Source organism: Anticarsia gemmatalis, chromosome 20, assembly GCF_050436995.1.
Source record: "Anticarsia gemmatalis isolate Benzon Research Colony breed Stoneville strain chromosome 20, ilAntGemm2 primary, whole genome shotgun sequence".
Lineage (NCBI taxonomy): Eukaryota > Metazoa > Arthropoda > Insecta > Lepidoptera > Erebidae > Anticarsia > Anticarsia gemmatalis.
Window position 1 is genome coordinate 2,641,861 of NC_134764.1, and position 18,616 is coordinate 2,660,476.

At 34.1% G+C, this 18,616-nt stretch overlaps 2 protein-coding genes across 12 annotated transcripts in view; both read left to right on the forward strand.

Moving 5' to 3' along the window:
- Nucleotides 1–246: 246 nt before the first annotated feature.
- On the forward strand, nucleotides 247–9,961 carry Snr1 (SWI/SNF related, matrix associated, actin dependent regulator of chromatin, subfamily b, member 1). Of its 4 annotated transcripts, none has more exons than XM_076127478.1 (8): nucleotides 247–442; nucleotides 652–842; nucleotides 1,237–1,411; nucleotides 1,935–2,082; nucleotides 2,463–2,674; nucleotides 3,062–3,238; nucleotides 3,643–3,781; nucleotides 7,352–9,961. In XM_076127478.1, exons 1-8 carry the CDS (start codon nucleotides 362–364, stop codon nucleotides 7,441–7,443), a joined length of 1,215 nt encoding a protein of 404 aa, XP_075983593.1. In that variant the 5' UTR covers nucleotides 247–361; the 3' UTR covers nucleotides 7,444–9,961. The 4 variants fall into 4 exon arrangements, with proteins under 4 accessions (XP_075983593.1, XP_075983594.1, XP_075983595.1 ...); XM_076127479.1 differs by having other exon boundaries at nucleotides 1,249–1,411; XM_076127480.1 differs by lacking the exon at nucleotides 7,352–9,961 and having other exon boundaries at nucleotides 3,643–6,788.
- A 3,605-nt stretch (nucleotides 9,962–13,566) lies between these two features.
- The window catches only part of Cngl (Cyclic nucleotide-gated ion channel-like), a 400,426-nt gene continuing 395,376 nt past the window's right edge, over nucleotides 13,567–18,616 (forward strand). For 7 of the 8 annotated variants that reach the window (XM_076128118.1, XM_076128122.1, XM_076128121.1 and 4 more), the window contains exon 1: nucleotides 13,567–13,870. The gene's annotated coding sequence lies outside the window, so the exon portion shown is untranslated. The remainder of the gene's footprint in view (nucleotides 13,871–18,616) is intronic. The other variant, XM_076128119.1, reaches the window with a different exon arrangement.

The following is an 18,616-nucleotide window of genomic DNA, read 5'->3' on the forward strand; positions in this document are numbered from 1 at the left end:
ATCGCCTACAAAAATATAATTACATCATTTTTTTACCGTTGTGTTGCAGGTGGCGTGTAAAGTGAGACTTATGTGTAAAATCTGGGTAATTAACCACTAAAATACTGTAAACTTACTACTAGGTATCTGTTAAAACTCCCCTTAATTGGTATTAATAATAAAATATTTTAAAATCGTTTTTCTACTCTAGTAACATTAGGGAAGACGCCATTTTGACAGTTATAAATTATCATTCGTTCAATTTCATTCGTTATCTCATTCGATGCGTTTATCAAACGTAGCATTTGGCTAAATTATTTTGGGAGAAACAGTAAATATATTGTTGTTTTATTGAATAGGAGGACACGAAAACAAAGCAAAGATGGCACTAAGAACTTACGGCGATAAGCCGATAAGCTTTCAGATTGAAGAAGGAGGAGAATTTTACTGTGTCGGCTCTGAGGTTGGTGGCTTTCATCTTGTTTATATTTAATTTATTCCACTTCACAATCGGTTACTATTACTATTTTATGACCCAATAGCCTATAAGAATAAGAATAACATCAGCAAACGATCTCAGTTCTCGTATTAAAAACAGTTCACAATATTAACAACCTACATTTCGCCATAATCGTCATACCATATTTTGACTATGTGCATTGCGTTCCTCAGGTCGGTAACTATCTGCGGTTGTTCCGCGGGTCCCTCTACAAGAAGTACCCGGGCATGGCCCGGCGGACCCTGACCAATGATGAAAGGAAACGTCTCATTGACAATGGTCTTGGTGCTCATGTGCTCTCCAGCTCCGTATCACTGCTCAAGGCTTCCGAAGTCGAAGATATTATTGAAGGGAATGATGATAAGTATGTGATTTTTCTTGTAGGCACATAGTTATGTAGAGAAACATCAGTAGAAATATAGTTTTTTTTAAGTCTTAATGCTGATGTTCCTTTTTCAAATGCTATTTAGTTTTAATTTGGATTTTTATCTTTGCTTATGCTTTCTAAAGGCAAATAAAGCAATGTTTTGCATCATACAGATAATTTATTTGATTTGACTTTTCTATTAGTAGTGTATTTAGACTCAAAATAACTAATTGACAATATTTTCTTATCCTTATCACTGCTTACTTTGAAGTCTGAGGTAAATAATGAAAAACTATAACCCTACCCATTTTCAGAATAAGTTTGTTTAAGGTCAACTTACTTATTTTAAGGACCAAATTCATTGTTAAACATATTAAAAATATATAAACATGTTGCGAAACAGGTACAAGGCGGTGTCGGTCAGCCAAGAGCTGGCGACCCCTAGAGAAAGCAAGAGTAAAAAGCCTCATAACCAGTCTTGGCTGCCCGTCATGCCTAACTCGTCACATCTTGATGCTGTACCACAGGCCACGCAGATTAGCAGAACCAGAGTTCATAATAAGAAGGTAATATTAATATTGCACTACATTTCATGCCTAACATCTTTGAAATACAGGAAGGGACTTCATTGTCATTGCTCTATGCAACAGCAGATCGTATTGTGAGAGGGAAATGCACACACTTCCAGTGTGGTATCTTCCATATGATTACAAATAATTAGACCCACCACACTCCAGTTTCGACCTGTACCCGATATGCACCCACTTTCTGGGTGACTTGCGCTTTAGTAAATTATTTTGAAGAAAAAGTAAGTTTTATAGTTAAGTGAGTAGCAGTTACTAACTTAGCTAATACAATACTATACTTTACTATTCCTTAATACAGGAATATTATTTACTTAATAAGGATTAATAATACTACTGACTTGTGGCACAGTAGAAAACTAACTAACTACTTACTGCTAACAATATTTGGGGTTAAATGTGAAGTATTTATTCTTTGCTTTCTGCGTACCCTTATGGGAAGAAGACGCGACTTTATCTTTGTCCTTATCTATAGGTCTAAATGGAATTACCACTTACATTTCAGGTGCGTACATTCCCCCTGTGTTTTGACGACACAGACATGACAGCAATGCTAGAGAATGCGTCACAGAAGCAGGTGCTAGTGCCTATCAGATTAGACATGGAGATTGAAGGACAGAAGTTAAGGGACACATTCACTTGGAATAAGAATGGTATGTATTGACCATTGACAGTAAAGTTTATTGATTAGACACTTTTTGAGCTCTAGTAGTAAGTATAGTAAACTAGTTCTAGTCAAAGGATCTTCTTGTGTTACAAACTTTTGGTTAATTGTTAAGCTTTATCTTTAACTTTGCCCAAAAGTATTTTAGGCGAAAAATTTTGCTTATAAACAAAATGCCTCCTTAGAACCTCCTTATTTTTTTAGGCAGGTTAAAAATATTTGCTTTTTGAAATATATGTTAATGCAATCACATTCCGCATGATTACATACAAATATAGAGGTAAAAAGAGCAAATAATATATACACAAGTTCCACAATAACTACAGACACTTGGGCATAGCATAATTTATAACAAAACTTGTATTTCAGAATCAATAATAACTCCGGAACAATTTGCGGAAGTGTTATGCGACGACTTGGAGTTGAACACGAGTACGTTCATCCCGGCCATCGCGTCGTCGATCAGGCAGCAGATAGAGGCGTTCCCTAGCGACCCGCCCGCCATATTGGAAGAGCAGCCCGACCAAAGAGTTGTTATTAAACTGAACATACATGTTGGCAATACTTCACTTGTTGATCAAGTAAGTAATACAAAATTAAATATAAGAGTTTGTAATAGGTCAGATACAAATGACTCGTCTGGAAAGTAATTTTGGTTTTGTCACATGAGTTTATAAGTGTAACTGGTGTTAATTCATAAAATTTGTTTAACACCAGTTGGAGGTCCTTAATGTGTATGATTTTTGAGAAACTTTCCTTTAATTATTAAAAATTGGGGTATCATACAGTATCAAAAATGCTGTGGTGTTTATTTTCAATATGATTTTCGAAATCTTATATTTTCGACTCCAATTTTCCTTGGTAATGCCAAAAGAATAGTTAAGGAGGAAACATGCACTTAAAAATGCCACTTACCACTTGCAATAAGATTTAGCAGATGTCTGACTATCATCAATTTCTTTTCCCAGGTTGAATGGGACATGTCAGAAAAGGAGAACAATCCAGAACAGTTTGCAATGAAGTTATGCGCCGAGCTGGGTTTGGGCGGTGAGTTCGTGACAGGTATCGCGTACAGTGTGCGCGGACAACTGAGCTGGCACACCAGGACGTATGCGTTTAGCGAGGCGCCGCTACCTGTGGTCGAGGTAAATACATATTTTATTAGGCATAAGATTTCTTACATTGGTAATGAAAATAAGACTCACTATAGTTACTTATTATGTTGATAAAGTTTGTATATTCTGTATCAAAATGTTAAGTTATTTTGGTTTGTAAGCAATTTGGTAGTGCAGTAAAATAGATATACCTATGAAAAGAAGGAAAAAATAGTAGATTCTGTGTAGTTTTTGCTTGATGTTGTACATAATATCTGAATGGTAATACTATAATTTCAAAATACTCTTGGAAACTGAACAAAATTCAACCTTTGATTAAACGATAATTAACTGCATATCATTCCAGCACTGAAAGGGTTAACAAAGACAATTTTAATGTTCTTGCACGTACAGTCGTACACAGCTTAATTTTTCATATTTTTTCTATCTTCCAGACACCCTACCGTCAGCCATCAGAAGCGGAACAATGGGCGCCGCACCTAGAAACGTTGACCAACGCCGAGATGGAAAAGAAAATCCGCGACCAGGACCGCAACACTCGGCGCATGCGGCGTCTCGCCAACACCACGCCCGGTTGGTAAACTGTTATATACGATCAGTATACTGTATGTACATAGACGGGTTATGGTGGGAGAATCGTTGGTATTGGTATACGATTTAGATAGCAGCAGTTATAAATTAGATAATAAGAAAGATATAAAAACTGTCATAAAAGCGATAGTAATCGAAAAGCTAAAGCATCAAAAGTCGGACTTAATTCCCGTTGAAATCAGTTGCAAAACAGGATTGTTTCAAAATCCTATTTTTCATTTCGGGTTATGTGTTCTATTTTATACTACGATTCTAAAACCAATATAACCTGATCTGTGTATAAAAAAATCATGTAGATTTGTCAAAAACGCTACCTTTCCAAACCGTTGGGTGGCAAGCTGTAAGGAAATCTATTTAACACAAATGCTAATTAAATAAGACATATCTACATGTTTTCTTCAAAAAATTCTAAAGTACATTAATGTAGACTTAACACCAACAAATACAAAGGTGATAATTCTTAAATAAACTTAACAAATAAATTTTGACATCAGTCTTATATTCTGTAACTCAGCTGTTGAAAGTTATGGAATAGAAGACTGGATTAAATTCATAATATTTAGATGAATTTTGATGGTATAATTATAGTCTAAATGGTGTTACAATTATTTTAGTGCAGGTATTTGCGTATGGTACTTAAATCACAAAAGAATTGGAACTTAGCTCATTGTTATGTCGGTAAATATGTGCGTCTCTCTTTATCTTTGAAACAGAAAGTAAAAGTAAAATGAACTTATTTCAGGTTGCTATCTGCAGATTCATAAATTATTTTACGCAGAAGTATTAATATGTAACACCAAACAAAGTTTTGGTTATATTTTTTTATCATTATGAGAGACCTATCACCAAAAGGGTAAATGGCCATCTTATGGTAAACTTACTTTTTCTTAAGAAATGTTTAGCAGAAAATTAAAGTCTGTTGTCTTTTCCTGTGACGAGTGAAATGAGTATGAGACTCACATATTCACGAACATAATAATATATGAACTAGAGTTCCATTCTGATCACATACTTAAGACTTAAGTGTTATATCTTGATGAACAAGGCTGCCTCAAGTAGGTCATTATTATAAAAGATAACTTAAAATACTTGTTACAAATATTCCCAAAAACAAACTTTAAAATGTTAAGATAATAATTCTGAACTGAATCGGTCCTAATTTACCCACCGATGTGTGAAAGAGTAAAGCCAAAAAGCTTTTAGAAGTGGCTGGAACAATGACTTATTATGAAAATATGGTTATACGAAACAAATTATTCTTGGGTATTTGACTAGGTCATTAAAGAAATCTTAGTCAAATGAAGATCAAAAATCTTAGATTTATCATTCAATCACTATGTGATACCAGAAAAGCACGACACAGTAAAAAAAAATAAGTGTTTCAGTATATCCAACTAGTCCCTAAATGTGGATGGCAATAGCAATGGTACCAAAACAGCAGCATTTGTTTTGCCATGATGTCACAATGGCACTAGTGGAAAACGCTGGATTTTATTTACAAAACACTAGTTTCTAATGTCATGTACCTGTACTTACAGAAAGCATTCTTTTGTTTTATATACAGCATCTAATTTGACTAGTTAAATACCCTATTGACTTGTTCTAAAAAAACCTTCCCTGCCCCGTGCCAGTTATCTTCGTCTTCGATAGTCGAATAATAAAAAAATAATAGATCAATAGTAATAAATCTCGAATATTTCAAATACTTCCAGCTTTATGCAGAATTTTTATATAGATGTTGCCAATGAATGAGCCGACAGGTGGACTGATTTTGATATATGAAAACTAGACTGGATAATTGTTGCTATATCCAAGAACTTAGGGACAAATCTACCCTTTGTTACACTCGAATAGTTCATTCCCACCTCTTTATTTTCTTTAGTCTTTCTTAATTCTCTATTAAATACTTATTTTTTAACACTAATACTGCTGTGGTCTTGGTATTGATACTTGATTCTCCACTTTTTCGATAATTTGTTTTAGTACTGATTGCCGGAATATATTTACCGCTGTCAACAGATTCTCTAGACATTAAATTATTCTCCAACCTACCTGACGTTAAAAACTCCATTCGAAAAATATAGTAATATTAATCTAGTTTAGTTTACATTATCAAAATGGCCACCTATATTTATTAATCGACAATAGAAATTGCTAGAAGGTTAGTACATAAAACTGTTGAATGAGCCGTATTTATATTATATCGTAGTTAACGAGGCTACCGTTGTTTACAAGTTGCAGTCAATCTTTATAATATTTAATATTTATAAGTATTCTAGTAATGGACTGAGGTATACGAGATTGACTTTGAATTGCTCACGAGATGACATAAAATAAATGTAAAAAATGAGGTTAAATAATTCTTCAACAAAACATGTTGATAAGTACAAAAATATAAATTAAAAGTGGTTGGATAAAAGTACACGAAATAATAATAAATTTTTGGATACACAAACTAGTTAAACTTTGTTTGCGAAAAAAGGTGTTTAAATATGGACTTAAGTAATATTGAATTCATATTTCTTTTTGTTAATATAAATGTTTTCCCCCACACTTTTTAATGTTGTTTAGAATGTTCAATTTTGTCTGAGTCCTTCTAAGACCTTGTAAAAATGCGCGACCTATGTATTTTCGTGAGCAATTCCAAAGTTAATTTTAAAATGTAAAACTGTCACAAGCAGTTTTATCTCAAGTATTTTCTAGTTAATTTTACAATTTACAATATTATGTTTAATAATAAATAAATGAAAACGTATTGATGCCTTTCATAAGTACAATTTCATAATAGATGCAATATATATTATTAAGATATTATGAAGTAAAAATTGCACGAAGTTTGAAATAATCACTGCCAAAAATCAAGTGAATGTTGTTTAATATTATTTATTATGGTAATATTTCGTGCAATTTTTGAGTTTTTAAATCGTGTAATTAAAAGAGTAAGTGGAATGTTAAAATTCTATCACATTAAAGAGGAAATTTTGCAAAATTTTGTATGTATTGTTTCATTTTAACCTGTTAATCACTAACATATAATTTGGCTTGGGTGATTCAATTGACACAATCTGCTTACGATCATTAGTTTAATGGAATATGGCAATGTTATGTGTTGTAATATTTGTTATTACTGTTGTAGTTAGTGGGGTAGATTGAAAAATATGTTGTACTTGATGTAATCTTGTCATAAATTCATGATTTCAGGAAGTGCTCTTGTCTAAAAGTACTCAACTTAAACGTAATTGGAATAAAGCTTAAAAATATTATTTTGTAAAATGCTTTAGTACTTATTACTGAAAGTAGTAAATAAATTGTATCATGACATGTCCTATTGTATTATACCAAAACGTTAACTTGGGCAAAAAACTTAGTCTAAGCTCGCCAGATGGCGCTAGAGAGGCATAGGGTCTAATCATACAATAATTACATTTCCACTGATTATAGAAACAGGTATCCCTATATATAGACATGTCTTTTATATAACAATATAACAACACATAGAAATTGCCTATAACACAAACATATTCCGCTATAATGATATATTTCTGGTGACAGATGTGTCGTTGAGTCGCGCGGTCAACCGTCTGATCCGCGCCGACGAGGCCATGTTCCCGTCCACGCCTGAAAAGAGGAGGAAAAAGATATAAACACGTACTACGAGAATTATACGCTCCTTCGAGATTTACACGCTGTGTCCTGTGCATGTTTTATATTAAGTTTAAGAATAACATACATGAAGCCGCAGACACACCGGACAAATGTCTTACGACATGTGTCGCTCACGAAATAACTAACACAAGAGGAAGGGCATGTCATACTATTTCAATGCAGATGGCTGTCGCCAAACTCGGCCGATGACATTTATCGCACACGCATTAAATATGAAAAGGAATAATCGACTAAGTATTACAAATTAAAATGACCAAGCATATTTTATTGACATTAGAGACGTATTTTGCACTAATACTTTATGCTTTATGTTGGAATTCTATTTACATGCTTTTAGTGTCATCTATTAGGTTAGTACTAGGGTATGTATCTCTGCACATACTTTACATGGCAGACGCGACACGTCCACATGACCCTTCTTCTTATATCTTAGTTATTCCGCGGTGTCGCCAGTGACGTCGGCAGATTGTAACGTTGCCGAACATTCATCGACATGCTTTTGTTGCCCTACGGATATACGGCTGTGGCAGACTTGTCGCCGTCATATGCCGTGAACATTTTTCCTCTAGTTTATGCATCGCTTAATGTTAATAAAAAATATGTAATGTGCATTTACACGCTCACATTTGTCTCGTTTTCTTTAGATGACGTTAGGCTCGATATATGTAAAATAATAACACGAAATGGTAGGAGTTCATTGGTGAAGAATATCTGTAAAAAAATTCTCTGTTCAATTTCTATAGAATACGATGTATGAAAAGATAACCCCGATATTATAACAGCATTGTAAATTGATGTGAAATTGTTTATTATAGGTTGTATTCTTACAATGTGCAATCTTAGGACCTACAGTTGAAATAGTAATACAGAGTTGCCATTATCTAATACTTTAAGTCTTGCCAGTAAACTATAGTTTTGCGCTAAAGGACACAGCGACTTTTTTTATTGTTTTGATACTGTAGTGATAACTAATAAAGAATTCTTACTAAATGTAATCTATAGTTTTGGCGAGTATTAAATGCCTCTCTCTATCTCTAGCCCTAAATAATTCAATGGCATTCCCAAGGAAAATCTTTTACGCTGTTTTTCAACATATCTTTTATTTGCATTGAGTTATCGTTCTATAAATGGTACTTTAATAAATAAATAATAAAACTAAATTTTTCTATTGTTTTCATCAGATTTGAGATAATATTAATATTTTTGTTGTTATTAGTTTCATAGACTACCGCGAGGGTAATCTAATACTTGCCAATTTCAATATTCAGTAATTTTTATTTTAAGTGAATATAATATTCTTTTATGGATAGTAGAAGGCCTTAGGCATTTTCACGGGTTAATTAAGTTCTGAAAGCCTTTAAGGCAATTAAATAAATAATAAATACAATTATGTACGTATTTTTAACCAACTGTTCGTGAATAAGAATGATTCATTTTACCATAAAATTAAAAACAAATAATACTTTATTCGAAGTTTGAAATTAAATGCATTTGAGTCAATTATGAAATCAATTTTCGGATTTTTAATTTCGATCCATTAAAGTGAGTGAAAGTAAAAAATAGTAGTAAAGCCTTGCATCTTAAAAATTGTTTAATTCTTTTCTTGAGGGCATGCAAAGTCCGCATGTGCATTTGGCCAGCGTGGTGGACTCAAGGCCTAACCTCTCCCTCGTTTGGAAGGAGACTCTTGTCCAGCAGTGGGACAGTAACAGTATAAAAAAAAGTTCGTTTTACTAAAATTTATTCTTAGTTGTAATGTGAAATTTTATATTCAAGAGTGAGATTCAGTTACTATTATTTTTATATGATTTTTATTATGTCTAAGATCTGAATATTCTTTAGTGTAAGCTCTCTTTCAGAGGTAGTACGAGATTCAAGCATTTTATATTAATCATTATATCATACAAACATATTCATATCATATTTCGTAAAAATAACATTCCAATTTTTCGTAAGTTTCAAGTATCAAGAAGTAATTCAAATCGGTTATTAGGCTTGCTTTTCTCTTACGCTGACGTCGGTCACAACATTTGCTTTGTTAGACAGCGTCGCTGTGCATTCCATACTCATATTATAAATGCGAAAGTAACGTCTGTCTGTCTGTTACTCAATCACGCCTAAACTACTGAACCAATTTGCATGAAATTTGGTATGGAGATATTTGATACCCGATACTTTTTACCCCCGGAAAATGACGCATTCCCATGGAAAAATTCAAGTGGCGGACGAAGTTGCGGGTAAAAGTTAGTTTCCTATAAAGCATTCTCTTTATTCCCGTTTGATAGAATGGTCGACCAACGTCAGCGTAGAAGAAAAGGAAGCCTACAGAGATTATTTTCAAGTAGTTCTAAAACAGAACAACAGATGGCATTACTATGTTGAGATTTTTTTCCAAATTACCTATTCTGTTAATTTTAATGTTTCTGTGCTGTGATAACAGCTCTCATATCTATGTTAGTGCTATGTATCTTTTAGATATTAAATATATACGTAAAACGGTCGTTTGATTTTACCCACTATACAAACAAATTGTACTAGCAAGCTTAAGCCGGAGTTACACTAGCGGTCATTGGGTGGACCGTGGAGTACTGCGACGTTCAAATTTGTTTTCTAATTGGTTGACCTCTGTTGACGCACTAAAGAAAAGTAGTAGAAAAGTAAACACAAAACTTATAACTCAAATGGCTAATACACACATGCCGGCGGCACAAGCCGTGCAGAGCTCCCAATACTCAGCATTACTGCTCGAATGTTAGCCGCTTAGAATTTTATGCCGCCGGCATTGTGTGTAGGAGCCCTAAAATTCTCAAATTCACAGACAAAAATCGGTTGTGATTTAGTGAGTCATACCAGAGACTCCCAAATTTTAAACTATGACTCCAATCAATTTATAGGCGATCAATCTAAAAGCTTTAATACATTACCTACACAAACTCACGCAAGAAAACATCTCGACAACTCAAATCCGAATATTGTTCGAGACCCTTCGCAAGGAATCGTTTCCATCAATCATCTGACGTCATCTTAAGATGATGACAAGGTAAGCTCAAGAAACGAATATGCCTTTTTACTTTCGCCTATAAATTTCCCCCGGATTCATTCCAGTAAATCATAAAATACAGTGTTCAAATGTAGAGTTTTTGCTGATTCTATTATGTTATGTAAATTTTCGAACGTAAATTTGGGCTTAACAATGTTACCTAGGTTTTTTGCTGTATACAACGTTTGGATGCCGTCGATCTGTAGGTGTGATTTGGTCAAAGAAATAAATTATTGGATTATAATCTACATTTTAGGTACAGGCCAATTTTTTTCGTGAAGTTGAAGCGTTTATTTTTAATGATCTTTGCTTGAATAATTAATTATACCTACTGTCCAATTACGTTGCGTTTTTTTTAATTTTTAATGTTTTTATTTTTGTTATACTGACATAACGGTCCTATTATCTAGTTATTATAGTTATGTGTATGTCGGTATGTATGTAAATCTTTTACGAAAATACTACTAAACGGATTTGGGTGAAATTTGGTACTCACATAGTTTATAACACATACGATTTTACTTGTCTTTTGACGCGGTCGAAGTCACAGGCAGAAGGTAGTAGTAACCATTATGCCCGCCTTCCACTGCGAAAGGGTAATGAGTAGGAAAAAGCTGAGCGGAAAGGAGTAAATAGTTCTCACCATCCATTAAGAAAGAGTTTCAGTGAAAAATGGGTTTTGCCTTCCATTGCCGGCGAGTTTCGAGGAGTGAGCTAGGCGGGAAATGAGTGGAGTCAGATGAGCGAGTTGTTTGCCTTCCATTGTCAGCAGCCATGAGCGAAGAGGCGCAGAAAAAATATCTCAGTGCCGGGTAGTCCGCAGAGGAAGCAAGTCGCGCGATAAATTTTACGAAAATGATGTCCGACGATTCTAGTGAAGAGCACTACGTAAATACAATAAATAAATGCTTGCTGCTCTACCATTATAACAAGAAAAAGAAGCGTAACAAACCAAGATTTTGGATGAGCAACCATATTAGACTCACTGACAAAGGACGAAAGCGGGCGAGAAAAGGGGCAGGGAGGGTGAAGGGGGCGGAGGTGTAAGCAGAGTCCGTTCAAAACTAGCGCGCAACACAATGACACAGCGGACCCATTTTAACTCGCTCAGTCCGCTTCGCTTACTCGTTCACGATGGAAGCATTTCTATGAAATTTTGCGTTGCGAGTCGAGCGGAGTCCGTTAGAAATCCGCTCAACTCTGTCACCACTTTTGTAACTCTTTTTACTCTTTTGCTCCGCTCCGTTCGCTCATTCACAGTGGAAGCACTTCTATGAAGATTGCCGTTGCGAGTTAAACGGAGTCCGTACGAAGCCCGCTCCGCTCGCAGTGGAAGGCGGGCATTACCAGTACCAGTACCAGTAGAACCAGTACCAGTAGCTAATAATATATTATCGTAATAAGAAAAAAATACTTACTTTACTCCTGTATAGGTAACCGACAAGCTGCCTGCATAGCACGATCGGCGAGATGTGTCATTACGTGAGGCATGGCTAGACATTTATTATATCCATACAATGATGTTAATACTGACATTATAAGCAATGCGGACCTGTAATTACCAGATTAACATGGGATGAGGCACGTACGGCTAGAAACTAATATTTATTTTTGTTAGCGGTTGAGATGTTTGAAGTCTTTAAATTCTTGAGAGCCTGAGGTCCGAATTTAACTATGAACTTATATTTAAGTGTTTAAAGACGTAAAGTGAGAATAACTTATTGCATTTTGTTACAAAGTGCTTTAATCGTAATAAATAACCAAAAAAAAACATGTTTAAATATACTATTTCCAACCAAGTAGCAACATGAAGCACGTTCTTCTTAAATGTATCTACAATCCATAGGACGTTGAATATATACGCGCTACGTAACAGCTACACGCCGTAGATGCGCTACGTGGCGTAGGCCTCCTACGACTAACTTTATTATTTTCCACGGCCGTTTAGTTAGATGAAAGAGAGGTTTTCACACGTTTAATAAAAACGTGAGTAAAGTAATATGTTTGAGCATTACAATAAAATACTGTATCTACCAGAAGCAACTACGTAAAAATGAATTTTGGTAATTTATTTTCATGAATAAAATATTAACTTTAACTACAAATAAAAATGCGTAAATGCAAAATTAAAATTTCAGAAAATTATTCACGCGTATAAAGGTTTCTTTATTATCCTTCAATTTACTTTGTTACAAAAGCTATCAAATCTCAGTAAACTTTCACAAATACGTTTAATCTTTTTAAAAACAAGAAACCAGCATCGTTCGCGATAAACTTCAAACATTACAACAACTTTCTCATTAAAAACTTTTCAAATAACTCATAAGAAACAGCCGTGGCGATTCTAACGGTTTGTGACGTCATAGTTCATGACAATATGCAAGGACATTCACCCCGACTTATGTAGATGTTAGGAAAACCTCTGATATCCACGCAAATAGGCCTGTGAGAAGATTTATAGGCAGTCTAGAGACCAAAGTGAAATTCAACTGGAGTTTAGTGAAAAACAGTTTGTGCGCATGCGTCAACTCGACCAATGTTGTTCCCGTGCTATGGACAGTGCGTGACGGTCGCGCTCGGGATGATAGTGATGGGACCACACTCGATAGAATATGTCGATGTTTGATAAATGGCGTTTATTATTTTGATAACGCGAAAGTCAAAGAGTACAAGTTTCATTGGTCTTAAAAAATATTATTAGTTTATGATTTTTGTTCTAATGTTTTATTAATGTGTTTTGTTGTGATTGTTTCCACTTTTAATTGGTCCAAATGTAAACTATAAATTGTGATGTAATTAACACGTCTGTGAATGTTTGTGAAATAAACCTAAGAATAGTGCTAACTCATGTTTATTACACCACTTTTTACGCAATAAAAAACACAACAGCCATAAAACGCAGTGCAAGGCGTTTATAGCAGTGTTTATTTGTTCCGCGCGAACTGTATGTGTGGTATTGTTTCGATAGCGAACATTATTGCGAACAATAAAAGTCGAGTTCAGGGCACGTCCCTAATGGCAGATTTCACCAATGTTCAGTGTGATAAAATGTTTGGGACAGGCGGGAAGCGCGTCGCTCCGCCTAACACTCCCGCCAACCGCAAATTCAAATTTGGAATTCTAACAACCAAATTAAAAAATAAAATTGACAATAGTGAATTAAAAAATTATGTGTTTATTTAATTTAAAATTATTTTTGTAAACTTTAAGTTTGAAACGAAGCGTTTTCGCTATTCGGGTTGTGTAAGTTTTGCGATTATTTTAAAACTGTTGGTTGACGTGTTAATTTTTGTTAGAAACATAAATTATGTGGAAGTTACTGTTGAGAACTGTGTTCTATGGCCGATATGGAAGTTTTATGTAAGGTAAGTGATAGATTTAACCTCTAATATTTCTAATATTCTATAATATTTTAAAGTTATGAAAGTTTGTAGTTCCGCTTAGCAGTTTATAATATTAAGTTTGTAGGTACTTGTGTAATAAAAACGGTGTCGTTTTTGGACACAAAAAATAACCTACCTACATTTCGGGGCATACATTTTTCATTATTCCATTAATATAATTTAACTAGGTTTATTTAAACAGTAAAATAAAATTATTAATAATTAAGTTTTAACTTAGAAGCTGATTGATATTGTACGTTTCGATTTACAATAATTTATCCATTACATGCAAAGTAAAGCAATTAAATACGCGTTTAGGAGATTCTTCGCGAAATTAATGGTCTTTAAAATGCCATTAAGAGGATGCCGAGAATTTTGCGGAAACCTAGACTTAAGAAGAAACAGACATGAAACAAGCACAAGGGCTTTCTGGACCTGTTTCCTAATAGAAAGAAATAAATAAATATTTATTCTGCACAACCATTTTGACCTTATTCTAACTTGAACAATATGTAGGCGTATTGTTTTACTAAACATTTGAGCAGGCGTTTAATGTAGATTACGATACATATAGCGTTACTTGCTGTGCTAAATACATACTTACATACATAAAATCACTCCTTTTTCCCATAGGGGTAGGCAGAGACCAAAGAACGCTATTTGCTACGACAGACTTTTTATACTTCATTCAAATCCATACATCTTGTCACATAAGACCGCGGTTTACGAGTACCACGCTGTGCTAAATTAAAGTTTTTAAGGTATTTCCTTGATAAGATAGCCCATTTTAGCGAAAGTTTATCTCAAATATCCAGTTTTATAAGAAAAATCAATTAGCGGGCTCTATTTAGGCGGTAGTCTTATAAAGTCTTATGAACGAAAGCAGGATTACGTTCTCATCTCAATGTTTCCTTGGATCTTCATCGCCGCGTTTATTAAGCATCTTAAATTATCAAGACTGTTACGTTTTACGGCTGAATATTAATTTTCTATACGCTTTCAAAATGTCCTAAGGCGTTACGTCACAAGTTGTTAATTTGAAAATTGACGTGTGAATTATCAATTTAATTGTTCTTTTATTTTATATTGGCGGAAGAATTTATATTTATTAGATAAAAAGGTTGGAGTGTAGCAAAGGGTGTGCAAGGCGACTAGGACTTAGAAAAATTTTCGAAAATTTTCAAAAATGTTATATATTGTAATTCTTTTGCTTTTATCGTATAGATTGGCTAAAAATAAGCACTTTTTGCCCTTTGAGTTTTGATAAAAATATCTTCATAAAAAACAACTAAATTTACGATCTCGTAATGGCCACTTTTCATAACATCAACGTTCTATTCACTGGTTAACAAACGATTAAAAAATTATCGCCACAGTCTGAGATGTTTTGTCTTTGAACTAGTCACGTCAATCTTGCCGTCCAGTGATATTTGAGCGAACGATACAGTAGGTCAGTCTTTCTGAACACTTTCAATGAGATAGTAATCGTTGACCTGAGTCAGAAAACAGCAAGAATGCAAAAACTTCAAACACACAACTCAGTTGACTCCAAAAGATAGTTTTCAAACGAAGATAACCCCAAAAGCAACTGATCCTTTTTTTTATCAGACTGGCCTCTTGGACTGTCACATTATCACACTACTTTAAAAATAGAACAGACTTACATGACCATTTTGACTACACTTTTTATGTTTTCTTTCAACAGCAAGGATTACAATCTTACGTAACATTGTTAGCGACCGTTACGTGGATATCCCGTTACAAGTATACTGTTCAACAAGAATTAACTCAAATAAAGGAAATAGAGAGTTCAAAGGGCCCTCGAGCGAGGTACTAAACGTTCTCTGTTTGTATTCCCAGTGGAGTTTCCAATCGGGATTATTTCCTATCGGTGCAATGACTGAATCGTGAATCGGTTTCTACAATCATTGATTGCTGATTGTTTTATTTTATCTCTTTTTCTCTTAACGATTATGATCATAGATATAGTAGATAATATTGTTTAGTCATTAGCTCTCTTCTACGTGGCCTATTTAGGCTTAAACTTTCGTAAATTTAAAGGTTGTCTTTGGCAATTTGTGGCTACTAATAGAACCAAATGTTTTCTCACTTTACATATTAAGAAAATACAATCAAAACTGTAATTTGCTATCCATAAGTTGCAAAAAAACGTGGGAAAAGAAAAAAATACTAGCGTTTTAGCTAGATATAATTTCAAAGCGTTAAGTGCTAATGCGCTCACTCATTCCCATTAGTTCAACGTTAGAACTCGTGAGACTTTTTGTCCCAGTGCAATTTAATAATTATATAAGAGTTCAGTGAATTTACTGCAACTATTACATTTTAACCTCCGGTGAATTCACCGATTCGGCAAGAACAAATTAAATCACTTGGTAAAGGATATTGAACCAATGTTGATAGATTTAGTATAGAAGCGTTATTTTTAAATATTATCGACTATCAAAAATCGAGTAGCTATCGAGAAATACTATAAAATTTGAGTGAAATCATTTATAGTTTAGGGAACTTTTTACCTTTTGTGAGGCTTAAAGCCCACCAAGCTGGCCAAGTGCGGCTTGGCTAAGGTGCTTTGTACTATACAAAAAAAATACACACGATAAAAGGCTTGTATAGTAAAAATCAACGAAGTAAACTTATTTTAAGCGATTTTTCTTGATATTTTTCTACTCCCACCTAATCAATCTCATAGGCGAAACCGCGTGACAAAGTAGGCGGTACAGAACGATTAATAAAATATGTATTACAAGAATAAAGTACCAGGATAACATGAGGAAGTAGGAGGTTCGCGTAGGCAGTATGACAGATACGTATATCATTTTATTAAGTTCCAATGATAATATGTATTGAAGAATTCTATAAGGAAAAAATGGCTGACACGAAATGTGTTTATTAGGTCAATCATGTGTGTGATGTGTAGGTGTATTCGATTATTTGGCATATATATATGTGTATTTACTTATTTATGTCAATAGTTAGTTTCTACTGATTGGAAAATATATTTGTTACTAGATTGTTGTGAAATTACAAACAATTCATGCGATATTTTAGCAGTATTGTTCTTGCAAACATGCGATTATATTTCTGTGTACTCTTATTCTTGTTATTGCCAGTTCCAATAATATGTCTCTAGTCAATAAAGCATATATTTTAGTACCTATCTAGTCATAGGCTATAATTGCCAACCTTATATACGCACGTTAAAAAGAACTGGCAATTAATCATTCAATAAATTATTATAACAAACTCTTCCATTACTGAGTGAGTGTCTGTATGACTGATGAGTAACGTACAGCCGAAACCACTGAGCGTAGAAAGAGGATTTTTGGAAATTCTATTCCGAAGAGGGTGTGGGAAATCTGCGGGTGGAAAGCTAGTACTTATTATATTTTTTAACAACTCATAAAAGAGTATTCTAACTCAGAAAAAAAAAACAAAGCTACAGAATGCAATAAGTCAATGACCTTACATTTAGATTAAATAGAATAACTGCTTAGTAACGGAATCTCGGCAAGTTATCTGTTCGCGTCTTGAAGGGAACCGGATCAGCTCGGAACGACTCCCGCGGGATGATCCTGGCTGAAACTAATAAGTAAGTTGGGATTGAACTTGGATTCCTTTGTCAGTTGCTCATAATGCCAATAACTGTTCGGAAACTTACAAATCTGTGTGTACTTTTATATTTCTTTGACTACCACAGATTAAGAAAGACTTTAGTTTTAAGTTGATTCTATTCAGCCTTTTTTCTATGCAGACATTTTCGAATGTTTTTTTTATTTATATAGAAGAGTTAATCTATGAATGTGAATGAGGTTAATACTTAATACCTACCTAAGGGTTAGTTTGTAAGGGTCATTCCAAGTGGCGTTATAATGTCTCCCTATACCCCTATAGGAAAAAGACGTGATATTATGTATGTATGTGTGATGCTTTCTGAAGTATAAAACATAATAATATAGTAGGGCAACTGTAGGTCGGGTACGAATTGCGAAGAATCGGTAAATTAGATTCTTAGTTCTTCATTACAATGGAGCCTCGTCTATTTGGAATAATTTTTTGTCGCCACCTGTATTCCAGTCTTATTTCACCAATATATTTATTATGCTCCTAAATAACGTAAAAGTATTGCAAAATAACAATAACATGAGTTTAAAAAACTTCCTCTTTTTATTGAAGCAGGTTAAAATACATTTCATTGGATCTGAAAGCAATAAGTACCTACATATTGATATTGAATGTCAAAGTCTCGCTATGCAAATGGTTTGTTTGATTTTGTTTTCAATTTGTACTATAAAATACATTATATATTGTGGAATAAGCCTTCAGTTGCGCTTATGACCTATCTGATTGGCTATTTGTAATAACTCAAAAACTGGTGAACTTTTGAAAACCGATTTTTATCCGAACTTTACCAATGAAAGTGTGCTACGCGATGAAGATTTTAGTGTAATTGTCACCTAAGGTTTATCATCATTTTACTGAATAATTTATTATGTATTTGAGTTCGAGCTTCAAATTCAAGCGGCAACGTGTCTATCGGGTTCATGAGTTTCGAAGTTTCAATAACTGGGACCATATTCTACACGACTTCGTACCTACTTTGGTTTTAGCACCTTAAGCTAAAAGTAATAGCTGCACCGGACTACCGACTAGCTATTGAAATGTTCACTAATCTAATCAGCGCCTCTATCGGGCGTCTTAGGAACTATA